Genomic DNA, 15,097 nt, shown 5'->3' with positions numbered 1-15,097 from the left:
AACAGTTTTTGCCTTCTCACCAAGCTTCTTGCCTATTGTCCAGTCGCCCATCCCAGCCTTGCGCAGGTCTACAATTTTGTCCCTGGTGTTATTAGACAGTTCTTTGGTCTTGGCCATCGTGGCAAGGTATTTTTAGATTCTGTCTCTCACAGTTGAAGTGTACCTATGATAAAAATGACAGACGTCTCCATTCTTTGTAGGTGGGAAAACTTGCAAAATCAGCAGTGTATCAAATACTTATTTTTCCCACTGTACCTCAGATGTTTTGCATCAGATAACCAGGAGGATTTACCATTTTTTACCACTGGCCGAGTTTGCTTTAAACAATCGTCATAGCGAGTCCAGTGGTAAGTTGCCATTATTTGATGCATATGGTTTCCATCCACAATTCTGAAGCTTCAGTAAAGATGAGTCTTCGAGAGTTCCTGGGGAGGGACAATTTTCTTCTTTGCTCTCACATTTGTGGGAAGGGGGTTCAGAATAATTTAAAGATCATGGGGGACAAATACAAATGTATGGCTGATATGAAACGATTGTCAGGTCCGGACCTGGGGGTGAATGATTTGGTATGGCTGTCCAGCAAAAATATTAAGCTCCTTCTTGGAAATTAGGTCCTAGGTGTATTGGTCCTTGCAAAACCCTGTAGCTTTTTGTCTCACGTTTCCTCCAACTCTCAAGATCCATAATTTTTTTTTACAGATCTTTGCTCAAAAAATTTGTCGTGCCTGTGGAACCATCACCTTTACCACCGCCACCGTGGCAATGATGGCAATTTAGAATTTCAGGAAACAAAAATCATTGATTCCCGTATGGATCACCGCTCTGTACAGCACCTGGCACATTGGAAGGGGTCTGGCCCAGAGGAGAGTTCATGTGTGCCGGCATCTGAGGATAATGCCAGTAGGTTGATATGGTCCTTTCATTTGGCCCATCCGATTAAACCCAGCCCCGAGGGTACTGAGGCCCCTCGTAGAATGGAGGGTACTGTCACAAATGGATCACATCCTCCTGGGAGATCTGGTGTTAGAAAATCATAATGTATTGTGAATCGCAGATCTTCCATTTAGCTGGTGTGTTTGTGTTTCACATTAAATGGATTCTATGCCGGTTAGAAACTTGCAGCCCCGTCTCACAGCTGTTCCTGACCTGGTCATTTCCTCTTCCTATAAAATCTGCTCAGAACGTCTCTTCCTTGCCACTGAAAGCTTTGCTTCCTAGCTCCTTGGAGACGCTGTGCTGAATTGGAGCTTGCTACTGGTTTTGGTTTACAAATACTAATGTAAAATACTGACCAAATACTGAACGTGTGAACATGGCTTTCGATATAGCAGCAGAGTGGGAGAGGGGATGCATATAGATTTCCACAATGTGGATGGGGTATAAAGTCTGTACAATCTTAGGGAGGGCTGAGATTACAGGGCATAGATAAGAAGAAAAGAACATTAAGAATAAACTGCAGGATAGAAGCTATACGGATATATGAGCTAATAAAGACAGCAGCACACTGGATGCACATAGACCTCACATCTAGGAGAGACATTGCCGTAAGAGAAAAATCTGAAAGTTAGATCAGGCTGCAAATGGCATATTAGTGGTGTCTGAAAACAAAGGCAGGACTGAAGATTGCAGACTGAAAAACAGTGCGACTGACTCTATTAACTGAAGTTAACAAATAACATGTACAAATATTTCTTTTACATGTCAAAGTCGTCCACGAACATAGAACAGAGCACAGAACAGTTGGTTTTAAGATACCACATTATCTGATTACTTACTATGGTGCGTTGTCTTCGTTTCCATAATTTTTCATGTTGGTTGCAGCAGTTATTCCACAAATGATAAAGGGGACACCACCACTTATAAGATAAAACCTGTTGGAAGAGAACACAATTATATACCATGAGTCCTGGTGTCCATATTAAAGTCGCTTAGACTGTATATTAATCTTATAGGTTAAAGGGAATCTGTCAGTAGAATCAACCATCTTAACTCGTGTTCACGCTCCTGTAGGTCCTAGAAAGTTGAATGAAATGTTACCTTGATATCTGCGATCCGATATCTTATTACTGAGAAATCCACATTTTTATTAATATGTAAATGAGCTGTTAAGATCTATGGGCCGGACATAGATCTCCCGGAGAATCTGCCTCCAGAGCCTATTTTAAATTAAAGAGAGCATTACCAGTGTGAGACATGTAGATCAGGAGAGCAGGCTGTCAGTCATTACATGTCTCACACGGGCAATGCCACCATTTATTTTAAATGCTTGGTCTGAAGCTTGCCAGATTGCCAGATTTGACTAGCTTCAGTCCTCCTACACGTCTCAAATACTACAGAGTTAAAGCCTTTTCTGATAGAAGCACTGGGGAGTGCTGATTTCCGACCAGCAACATGTTTACACTGACCCAAATTGAGCGATCTTCCATGCTATCAATCAAACTAGAGATCATCTGCAAGGTAGGAAGACGGGAGGCCGAGCAGCAGTGCGCTCCTGTCGAAAGAAGATGAGACTTTTCTCTTTAACCTGTCATTGCTAGTACTGTCTGTTATATCTATAATCACCTACGAATGAACCCGTTTACCTCTTTTCTCATTATTACTGTAACTTTCATGCAGATAATTAAACGCTGCCGCCTGCAGCATGATAAAAAAGGCGAAGTAATAAACAGCTCGGGAATCAGGAGTGAAACACCTTTGAAAGAGATTCTTTGTAGTTCTCCGGCAATGTGCTGCTAATTTAGTCCTCTAGCCCACATATACAGTATACATAGTGGTAAAGCAGGTCTGTCAACGAGGCAGAAAGCTAACGGAAAATCAGAAGTATTCAAGCAAAGTGACATATATCTGTCCATAGTGATTCTATGTGCCAAGTGCTGCTCATGTAACAGGGTGGTGGACTAACTCCTGCATAGCGGCCCACCGAAGAATTCTCCTGTTCTCCTGTGGGCCAGTCCAAGCCTAAATATATAGGTTTGGACTGGCCCACAAGAGAGTAGGAGAATCCTCCGGTGGGCCGCTGTGCAGGAGTGCGCCACCACCCTGTTACATGAGCAGTACTTGGCACATAGAATATCTATGGACAGACAAAGGAAGAATCTTATTAATTTATCAATCTACCAGGTTCAATGTTCTTTAAATTTGTAATTGAGGATAAAGTCACATTTACATGTAGTTGAGAATGGGGCCCTGGAGCTGGTTACTGGTGGGCCCTTGGCATCCCTGTCCAACACTAGTATATATAATCCCCCCAAACTTTAGAGTTCCAAGTATACATACAGTACATACACAAAGCACATTAAACTAAAACATGACAATGTATGAATATACTGTATTAGACTTTTTTTCTGATCAAATAATATCCATAAGGGCAATTACAGTACAGGGGGGATGCAGGTCTGCCAGTGTAACCATGACAACCAGAACAGAAACTTCCATTGTTTATATCACTGGCGTCACTCCGGCATCTAGAATACAAAGCGCAATAGAGAAAAGGTTTATATTACACAGTGATTTCTCTATTTTATCACATTTTTACAGCAGTTATATATATTTCTGGTAAAAAAAAATAAAAATCTAAATTTATCTATGCACAATATATTTGAATCTATTTTTTAAAAATCTATCTATCTACAATATATGGTCAGCAAGTATTAGGACACACGTCTTAATCATTGAATTCAGGTTTTTCATTCGGGCCCAATGTCACATGGTTTACACAAAATCTGGCCCCTCGCCCTGCCGTCTGCCCGTACTAACATGTGACAAAATGGTTGGTGGCACAGAGCTCCCTGATACCAGCTCGGTTCTGTAATAGGAGCCACCGCTGTAACAATTCCGGTCATGACATTTCTTCTCTCCTAAATATTCCACCATCACTTGGGGTGATAATTTTGAGAAGCAAAAAGAACCACAGCAACACAGCCATGAAGTGGACACCACGTAAAGTAAGGCTAAGTTCACACTTGCGTATGGCTGGTCTGCGGGTGGCTGCGTACGTCCTCCCTTAAGCTCCGCCTACGCTCTGCCTACTTCTGCATGCGTCCTGCGTTGTCCTGCATACCTATCTTTAACATTGGGTATGCAGGGACATGCGTTGTATGTAGATGCGTCTGCATGCGACGTTTTGACGTGTCCGCCGATCGCACGGAATCACAACATGTTGCATTTCTATGCATTCGGAGGGCACGTCAAAACGTCGCATGCAGACGCATCCGCATACAGTGCATGTCCCTGCGTACCCAATGTTAAAGATAGGTACGCAGAACAACGCAGGACGCATGCAGAAGTAGGCGGAGCATAGGCAGAGCTTAAGGGAGGACATACCAGCCATACGCAAGTGTGAACTTAGCCATTTCAGAGTGCTAAGGCGCAGGGAGCAGAAAAGACACCTACGCTTTGTTGACTCCATAACTGCAGAGTCCAAACCACCTCATCTGGCATTATCAAGCACAAAATTGTGCCCTCACCTGGAGATTCATGGCATATGTTTCCATGCAAGCTTTACATCACCAAGCACAATGCCAAGCATCAGGTGGAGTAATGTAAAGCATGTCCCAACTGGCAACTGATGGATGAGTCTGGGTTTGATGAATGCCGGGAGAACATTACCTGCCTAACTGTAAAGTTGGTGGAGGACAGATACAACTGTCTGGTTGTTTTTCTGGAATTGGTCTTAGTTCTAGTCAAGGGAAATCTTAATGCTTCAGCATAGCGCAACAACATTTCGAACAAATATATGCATCCAACTATGTGGGAACCGTTTGAGAAAAGCGCTTTCTGTTCCAGTATGGTTGCCCCAGTGCACAAAGCAAGGTCCATAAAGACATGGTTGGGGGAGTTTGGTGCGGTATGTCAGAGTCTGGACTCTAACCTCATCAGACACCTTTTAGGATGAACTAGAACTTTGATTTGTGATCACGGTCTTCTCCTCCATTATCAGTGTCTAACCTCACAAATCTCTTCTGGATCAAAAAGCAAAGATTCCGAAAGACTCCTCCATAATCTTGCAGAAAGTCTTCCCAGAAGAGTGGAGGCTGTTACCGATACAAAAGGGTCCAACTCCATTATGATGCCTATGGCTGAAGAATGGTCAGAAAAGCTCCTCTAGGTATAACATGGAAGGGTGCCAATATTTTTGCCCTCGTACTGTATGTATTTATTTTTCTACATTACTGTCTTTTTTCTAAAAAAAAAAAGGGGGGGAGACAGTCGTTGTTCGAATACGTTACCACTGCACCCAAGCAGTGACTATACTATCAAGACTCCCCTGTATCGGCTAGGACAGTGGAGGTGAGTTCTGTTTTTTTTCTTGTTTTAAAGGTGCCGTTTCCTTCAGATACTGGAGATCCCCTTTAATGTTTTGGAGGCTCTGCCACCTCATCACCATCTACCGGTAATCCTACACTGTATGGCACATCGCCAGCTGACACTCCTCAGTAATGAAAAGAGATGAGCTATAATAAAGACGATCTACCCATCTTTTTATTCATTTCTAGCATAATTCATTAATTATGATCACTCCCAATCTGCTGTATAAACTAATCATATTTCCCCAGCATTGCTACTTGCAGCTGCAGTACCTGAAATAATCTTACTTTGATCTCAGAAATTGGGCATTCATCTATCTAAATGCTAATTGCCTTTTTAGCCTTTGCCTTATCCTTCTTGCTTAACCATCATTAATTCGAACTGCAATTCTAAAATGTGTATGAAATGTAATCTATCTTTACATTATGTTCCTCGTCTTATGACAACCGTGAGAAATGTTCCATTAGTCATGTACGATCTGTGCTTATGGAAGGTTATAATAACTACCAGATCTGTTTACCAAGCTCTTATCTACATGGTGAGTGGATGTGCAGAAACACCCATAAGCGCATACACATTACATACTGTGCATGCACACAATATGATTTCCTATACAACTTGTCATAGGGTCGCTCATTCCAGAAAATCCACAGCAAATCTAATCAATGTGAACAAACCCTAAATGTGGCGCCCCCAGTAGTATGGTCGCCACAGTGGCATTGCCTTCCTCCTATTGAGTGTGATGTCATGCTTGGAAACAATAAAAGATCTCTCTAGCAGTTAACAACACACAACACAGTTTCCATTCCAGGTCAACAGAGGGAGCTCTGAACCAAACCTGGGGGAGGAGCTTCTCTCTGGGGGCCAGGAAGGAAGATTTAGGAGTTTGTGTGAGGAGGGCAAGGTGTGTTGATGTGGAGGAGAAGAGCTGGGAGATTGAGCAGAGAGCTCAGACTAATTCCCAGCAATAGCGCATGATCTGGAGCCCGGTCTCCAAGGCTGTAAGGACACTGATGGTCCTGCAACAGAAACCGGAGGAATAGGAAGCTGTAAATGCTCTATTCCCACATAAGACTCGGAGGCACAACAGCGACGTGTGAGCCAGAAGAGAAAGGCTGCAGCTGTCTGCCATACAAGGGAGTTCTAAAGAGGATAAGCAAGTGGAACTTCAGTGTAACACAGTACTGCAAGTACCTAAAACGAAGCGCTAGGAAGGAGACTACACAACCCATCTGCCTAGAGAGATTCCTAAGTTGCTTCCAAGCTAGCCAGCTCCTGTGCCATCTGTAATCTGGACCCTGGACTGCATTTGCCAAGCAAAGTATAGGTAAAGAAACTGCATCCTGTTGTGTCCTTGCCTTCTTCCTGCAACCCCGGCAGCACTGCTACATCTCTGTGCCAGACAATACACCCTCTTCCTCAACACCTATCCTCACTGCCCTGGGATTACTGCCCTACCTGTGGAGGGCCACAACATCATAGCTGCACCACACCATCTGTCCCAGGGGATCTGTCTGCAGCGTCGGCTTAACATCTTCATTGCCGAACACCACAGGTGACGTCATGAATCATTCACTCATAAACTTTATTCCATCACTTAATTCCTTTTACATGGGCGCCCAGAGCCACGGACCGGGTCACCGCTACTGTTACACTTCCCTCTGAGATACCGGCCCGGTACCAAGTACCCCACAGCCCTGGGAGGGCGACCCATAAGCAAATCTGGGCACGGCATCCTTCAAATAAGTAAGGCATGAGCTTATAAGATGGCCAACCCTATCCCATTGCACGGTGTGCAGTTTTGGTTTCGTGTAGATGACAAAGTGGAAAATCAATGGTGAAGATGGCTGAAGAGTAAGGTGACCTGCTGGGACGCAATAAAGAAAAGATTATAGAAGACTGCTGTACAAGAGACATGAGAGTACAGAGGGCTGCAGCATTGGACAAAAGGTGAGACTCATAACTAGAGTTGAACGTATTTTTCAGTATTTTCAGTTCGGATTACGATTGCTGGCGAATATTGTATTCGCTCATTGGAGTCAATGTGAGTAGAAATGAGCGAATATGTTCAGAAATGATCATCAAACATTAATTCAGAAAGAGTAGGGTACCAATATGGCACAAATATGGCAAATATGGATTCGGCGATCGGTTTCAGAACATTTTCGCTCATCTCTACTCATAACTAGAGATGGGCAAACCCAAACAGAAATCTTCGGTGTAAGTCTGAGGGGTAAGTCCAAGGAGAGAGAGAGAGGAGAGAGAGGGGAAAGGGATAGAGAGAGAGGGATAGAGAGAGAGTGAGATTGAAAGCCAGCAGAGTGATGCTACAAGAGGCTGTTGCACCGTAAAGAAGTGCCACCATGTTCCTGTCAGGTAAGACCAATTTTCTGTGATAGTTGAAGTTGACTGACTCATCAGATGATGAGACCTCTGTGCTGATGGAGGGTTTGTTCATGCTAAATGCATCATCCCTTCCCAGAGGAGCATGTTCTAGACGAGATGGGTTAACTTCGACATCCTTCTCGTGAAAGGTCCTGTTGGAGCATCATCTGACCTGAAGTGCATGTTAGAAGTGGCCTAGCAGGTGGGATAAGTCACCTTGTTTGATGTCGTTTTGAAGGTCTGGAATATGTCAGAATGTGAGAGAGGTGTTCAAAGGTGAACCAACGTGAATGAACCTCAAGAATGGAAAGTCTCCATATGGCTGATTGTGTTGGTATGAAAGACTGTTGAAGAGATATACCTTCTAAAGAAGAACCATTAAGTCCATGTGCCCCACATTGACCTACTTTTCTATTTATGTCTCAATATTTTACATTACCCATGGTCTTGCCTCCTGTCTTCGCGATACCTCTTATGATGTGATCACTGCATGACTCCTCACCAACCTAACCCCAGGACAGAGCTTTCACTCAGGCAATACGACCTTTGTTCCTCAATGTTTTTAATTAAAAATCATTACTGGTTCTATTATGCAAAATCCAGGTATTACCATAAATATAAAGTAAGAGAAAAAAAAAGTAATTGCAATCTGAGACATAATGAGCACAGATCCCCACTCTTTATAACTATTTTATTCATAGTTCATTATTGTAGTATGGAGCACAGTGGGGCATGTACTAAAAAATATCCCTGTATGAGTTATTGTAATTATTTCTGTTAGCTGAGCCGTTTAATATGTAAAATTTGGTAATCAAGCATTTAATGCTAATAGTACTTTATCCAGGACCAGATTATGTAGTCAGATAATGACGGCAAAAGAGTGTAATTTCCAGACAACTGGACATTTTTAAAGGGAATTCATTAGCAAGTTTTTGCTGTGTAATCTGAAAGCAGCATGATGTAGGGGCAGAGACCCTGATTACGGCTATGTGTCATTTGCTGGCTTGCATGCCGTCATTTTGATACAATCACTGTTTTCACTGCTGCAGAGCTTAGAATGTTGAGCTCTGTAGAAATGTAGCATGGCGTGGTACCCACGGGCGAGGCACTCGTGTTCTCCTGTAATGCCCTGTTGCCCTTCATGAAAGAGTGGGTCCTGGATGGGTGTTGATGTTAGTGCTGTGAGGTCCTTGCTGTTACGGCGGCGGAACACGCTTAAAAAAATATAAATAAACGTGTTCGCCGCCCGGGGTCCACCGTGCGGCAGGTGATATACCCGCTGCTAGAGAGGCAGAGCACTATGGCGGTAATGTGCACGGGGTTAACTGCACCCTAAGCGCACAGAAGCGAGCTCTGTTATGCTCACAGAGCTGCAGACAAAAGAATAAAGTAATACGCTAAGTCTGTTCGGGGACACAGACTAACAGCGAAACTGTCACGGTATAAATAGTCACAGAAGTAGCCTTAGGCTGTGTGCCCACGTAGCGATTTTTAAGCGTTTTTGCCACAATTTTCGGCGCGAAAACGTTTAAAAATCGTGTACAGAACGCCCCCCATGCATTCCTATGACATTCCGCACATGCTGTGCTAATGCTGCGCTTTTTCCCGCGGCGGAATCGCATCGCGGAAAAAATCGCAGCATGCTCATTCTTTTGTGCAGAATCGCAAAGAATTGCCGCGATTCCGCACCCATAGGAATGCATGAGAATCTCTTACTTCCCGCATGTGGCTATGCCCACCATGCGCGAAGTTAAGCGTCTCATGTGCGGTTGGTACCCACGGTGTGGAGGAGGGGAGACTGTCCTCCAGGCCCTGGGTACCATACCCCTGTAAAGAAAAAGTATTAAAAATAAAAAATCGGGGTATATTTACCTTCCGATGTCCCGCGCTGCATTCCCGGCCTCAGCGTTCCCAGTAATGCCTTGCGGCACGGTCCTGTGATGACGTAGTCTCGCTTGACTCTAGTGGTCTCGCAAGATCGCTATAGCAACGCGAGACTACGTCATCACAGGTCTCACAAGGCATTACTGGGAACGCTGAGGCCCGGGATGGCAGCGCGGGACGCCGGAAGGTAAATATACCCCGATTTTTTTTTAGCATTTTAACATTCTATCTTTTACTATTGAGGCCGCATAGGCAGCCTCAATAGTAAAAAGCTGCTCACACTTGTCAAACACTATGTTTGACGAGTGTGACCAACCTGTCACCAAGCGATGCTTCAAATCGCTTGGAAAGTGCTTGAATATCGCACGCGAAAATCGCGGCAAAAATCGCGATCATAATCGCGGTAAAATCGCGGTGAAATCGCACGGAAAAAAACGCGCGATTTCTGGGAAGGAGTGCGGTTTTTAGTGAGCGTTTTAAAACGCTACGTGGGCACATAGCCTTAGGCAGCAGGACTACTCCCTCTAGACCTACCGTGAAATTAGACAGGAGGCGCCGCAACTGCAGACGCGGAAAAGCTGCAATCGCAGCGCGGTGTGAACGGAGCCACAGAGAAGACACCGCAATCTCGCTGGCGCGATGCAGGACGCTAGCTGCTGAGAACGTATAGCTGGAGCGCGCTAGCGCTGCTACTGGCGGCTGCCCAATCACTCACCCAAGCGTATTATCAGAGGGAAGGGGTTTTTTAATAAGTCAGTCACCAGTCCAAGCATCCATCACCAAACACACAGCAGCAGTATGAAAATACTAGCGCATGGCATAGCGGCCATGCGCACTTTTTAGAGTGTACGGGACCTGCCAGAAATCTCCAGAGCCCTGAGCTAAGCCAATGGAATCAGGAGCAGGACCTGAGCACCTGACTCCTGAACTCCAATGGGAGCTCATTCCAGGAGCATGCTCAGAAGCTGGCTGAAAGGACAGCCTCTGGAGACAAATGTGAGGATCTGGATCTCTGCATAAGTATGGCAGGACACAGATTCCTAACACTTGCTTCCGTGCAGGCCACCTGTAGCCGATGGTGTTGATCAGCCCTGACCAAATGTTTCGGAGTTCATTAAAGGAGACTCCCATTCTAAGGGCTCATCCTGACTTGTGAGAGAGTCCCACAATTCTCATGCGAGTCTCTCGCATGAAAACCTGGCAGTGCCGCTGGCACTTGTACCAGAATGGGCGACTGCATGTACTTCTATGCAGTCGCAGGCTCCGGTCCCGGTGCCGGCGGCACTGCCAGGTTTTCATGCGAGAGACTCGCATGAGAATCGTGCGAGTCTCTCACAAGTGAGGATGAGCCCTAAAAAACAGCCTTTACTGAATGGTAACTTGGTAAGGGTTATGTTCTTGCACTGCATTGAGCGGGGGTTGGACACGATGAGCCTTGAGGTCCCTTCCAACTCTAACATTCTATGATTCTGATTCTATCATTCTATCTACAAGGAGTAGCGAGTACAAAGTCTTATGGACGTTTCCTTCACAATATAAAGCACTTTCACACTAATCGTTTCTTTCCACTGTAGTCTACTCAAGGGCTGGTGAAGCACCCTGTTTCGACCTACTTCGTAGCAGCCTAGCTTCTCGCGACAGTCTTAATCAGCAAGTTTCTCTACTTGCTCAGCAGTTCCGCCTCCTATTTCTTCCACTACTGGCACTCTGGATATGCCGCTAGGGACCCCACTAGCTCTACGAACTCAGTCCTGTTTAAGTGTGTTATGCAAGCTCAGGGTTTCTAGTGACACGTCATCTTATCTAAGGACCCCTTTAAGTTGGAAGACTACTTTGTCTCGTCTTTGGCTAATTCCAGGTCACACTATTTTCTTCTCCCTTAGTCTCATTTTCCTTTGTAGTTCACCCAAAACAGCAGCACGACTGACAAAACTTCCTACTTCAACTTGAACTTGTCCCTATCTGCCCAACTACAGGAAACAGTCACTTGTGCTAAAACTAATCCCCTCCCACTATGGGCTAGACCCAAACATTAACTCTATCCTTATCCTAATGTTGCTATCTAACTACAGTCATTAACGTATCCTACCTATCTTGTATCCCAAGTCATATCCTATCTCCTCCTACCAACACTATACAGTATATTACCATATCAGAAAACCTCATACAAAATATATATCACGATACATTGGCAAACATCACATGACACAATTTATTCAAAAGACGCAAGACATAATACACATTGCAACATGATTGGTGTACTCAGGGGTAGGAAAGTAACAGTCCAATGCAACTTCTTACATAATCTCACCCTCAAAATTGATTGGCAGCTTTCTGTCAATATACAGTGTGCACAAAAAGTTGTCAATGAGTAGTAGGTGCGGGGTTGCACAGTAGTAGACACAAGACACCTAGTCCTGAAGTGATCATCTCTTGCTGATATGGAAACAAAAACACACAGCTTAGTAAGTGACACATTGCTGGATGCAAGGTCTCAGCCCATGGTGCTCTTAGATTACACAGCAAAATCCTGCTGACAGATTCCCTTTAACATTCATACAAAATGTTGAATAGGACTTCAGAAATATATCCTTTAGCTGGCAGAAAGGCCATAATTCAAATATGTAAGTCCCATAAAGTCAATAAAGTGGCTCTGCTTGGGCTATTTCAAGGATTTTCCATTAGGCCAGGGTCATACCAGCGTGTGTTTTCTCATTTGAGAGAATCGGGCCAATTACACAAATCGCACTCTGATCAAACTTTGATAGAATCAGAGTGTGATTATAATATTATCTAATTCTCTCGGATGGAGAAAAACGTCTCCACCTTCTCTATTTTGTCAGTCCATGGAAATTGGACAGCACTCAGATGGACTCAATGACTTTCAGACTCTTTGACTTGCATGGTCGAGTACGACCCTAGTATTAGATCCAACTTGGGCATGCAGTGATCATTTCCTCGGACCGCCGCAATTCAAGGAAAAAAATGTGACAAGTGCACAGCCCCATATAATAACACTGGTCAGAGAGATCTGATGTTTTGTCGGCTCGTACTTGGACCAAAAATAGGGTCAAGTGAACGAGTTCTCATTGCGTACACTTAGTGGGAGACAATTTTGTTTTTATTACGCAAGAAGAGAGGGTTAAAATAAATGTTATTTCATCCATTTAAGGGAACCTTATTGGACAAATTCTCACGATACTGACATTTGACAAAATGTGTGGGCCCCTTTTAGACTCACTTGCATCACTTTTCCTGATATAGTCATTTTCTCAGTTTATATTTTCTATTGCCTTTTCATTTCTGCATTACCTCTGTTATTTAAAATATATTGTTCTTTGGTTACTCTTTGCTCCTCTGGCCTACTTCCATTTATAACTCGGTTCTATGTTGTTTTTAACTTTCTTTCTTACATCAATAAACATATTTAATGATACAATAGGTATAATTTTTATGTTTACTGGAGTATTATTCTGTTGTCTTATTGGTATACTTTGGTAGTTTTTTCAATTTTTTTTGCTATTTCCTTCTTTTGGTACAGTTTTACAACGCTGAAGCGGAGGCAGCCCTGGGACAGCCAACAAAGTGGTCACATGGGTAAATCGCATGACTTCTGCCATCTTACATCTCTTAGACCTGATGAGGCTGGAGTCCTTACTTTGAAAATCCATGTCAGAATGTCTGTATTATCCTGACACGAAGCTGAATTCATCAAATGTTTATTTTAATATCAGATGTGAAAGAAATGTTTTCGGCTATTTCGAAATGTGTTTTCTACGAAAATACACCAGCTTCATCAGATCTAAGAGATCTGTTTAATAAAGTCTGCGCTTTGTTTTTTAAAAATCCGGTGACAGATCCACTTTAAATTTTGCAATGCCTCAATAATTGCCGCTTCATACTTCAAAATGGCAAAACACAAAACCACGGCAGCTTGCTTTTTACATTTTTTTTTGCTCCTGTTGTGACGGGATTGCCTCCCAGCTTCACTTACACTTGGGCCTGTGCGCTTAATACATGTAATAACTGAAGATTTAGAGGTTTGTTAGAAAGCAAGAAAATAGATTACACATGTCTTGCGAGAGACGGCGAGCCTAACCCTTACTAGAAAGTGTATTAGGAAGATAAGGTCAAAGGATGATCTATTACTATCGGCTTCTGTGTCCTTGTCTTCTGAGATAATCACAGGTTCTGTGGTTGGAACCAAAGGCTGCAATGTTGGACAATGTATCAGCTATGAGATGTGCCGTTTCCCATATTATTTCCTAGAAATGTGAGATAGTATTGGCTATGTTGTATATAAATCAGGAAAGTTGCTCAGTAAGGCCGGTTTCACATTTGCGCTTTATGGCGCTGCGACGGCCTGCACACGGCCGCCGCTAAGCCCCGCCCCCTGCCGGCTCCCTGCCCACCCCATACGGTCATCGCCGCCTACTAGCGCACATGGACGCTTGCAATCTGCGCACCCTATCTTTAGCATAGGGTGCGCAGATCGTGCGCTGGCCGTGTGCTAGCAGGATTTTGCCGTGCGCTGCACACTTTTGAAGGTGCACCTTGCGCGCCGAAATGCAACATGCTGCGTTCGGCGCACACGGGCGCACCTTCAAAAGTGCGCAGCGCACAGCAAAATCCTGCTAGCACATGGCCAGTGCACGATCTGCGCACCCTATGCTAAAGATAGGGTGTGCAGATTGCAAGCGTCCATGTGTACTAGTAGGCGGCGATGACCGGATGGGGCGGGCAGGGAGCCGGCAGGGGGCGGGGCTTAGCGGCGGCCGTGCGCAGGCCGTCGCAGCGCCATAAAGCGCAAATGTGACATTTCTTTCTTTTTTTTTAAAGTTTTACAAAACTTCTGGAACATCTCTGTAACAGAACTCAAGGCATTGAAAAAGAAGGAACCCCTGTGTGGTCACCACTAAAATATGTATAATAGTTTTTATTCAAGCTGCTTAAGTGCTGCAGTAAAGTGAGGTTTCTTTGAAAAACAAAAACGTTCACATTCATTTTATTTATACACTATGGTCATAAAACATGTCAAGAAAGGATAATGCTGACACAGTAACGGTTGGAATCCACTTTTCTGATGGAAAGTTTGTCTCCTGGAAATGATAGCATGGTTTCATAGCAAGAGACACAGCGTCAGGCTTAGGGCAGGTGCAGATGAGGAGATTTTCGGTCCGAGTGTGATTCGAAAAACTTTGGATCTTACTCTGATTAATGTTACCACAAATTTCCAAATGCAACTATGGGCAAAATAACACCTATATTCAATCAATAATAAACCTAGTGAATATTAAAATAATACGTGCCCAAAGATAATCCTAATGGATAAAGTAAATGTAAACTCCAAACAGAATATACCAAAAGAAGAAAAAGGAGTGCAATACATATAATAAAGTGCAAAACAATTAATAAAGTGAAAGTAGTATTTATTAATTAATTACAGATAATTGTGTACAAAAATTAAAATTGAATATATCATACAACCCTAGTTGGTATATGTACCCAGTGCAAACAAAGG

At 43.7% G+C, this 15,097-nt stretch overlaps 1 protein-coding gene across 7 annotated transcripts in view; it reads right to left on the bottom strand.

Annotated features, from left to right (window-relative positions):
• ADGRA1 (adhesion G protein-coupled receptor A1) overlaps positions 1-15,097 on the bottom strand; it is a 1,190,508-nt gene that overhangs the window by 19,400 nt on the left and 1,156,011 nt on the right. For all 7 annotated transcript variants that reach the window (XM_073546510.1, XM_073546511.1, XM_073546513.1 and 4 more), the window contains one exon: positions 1,776-1,871. In XM_073546510.1, coding sequence (XP_073402611.1) covers positions 1,776-1,871 — 96 coding nt within the window. The remainder of the gene's footprint in view (positions 1-1,775; positions 1,872-15,097) is intronic.

Source organism: Dendrobates tinctorius, unplaced genomic scaffold, assembly GCF_039654945.1.
Source record: "Dendrobates tinctorius isolate UK_male_01 unplaced genomic scaffold, ASM3965494v1 ptg000147l, whole genome shotgun sequence".
Taxonomy (NCBI): Eukaryota; Metazoa; Chordata; class Amphibia; order Anura; family Dendrobatidae; genus Dendrobates; species Dendrobates tinctorius.
This window is presented reverse-complemented; position numbering and strand designations above follow the sequence as displayed.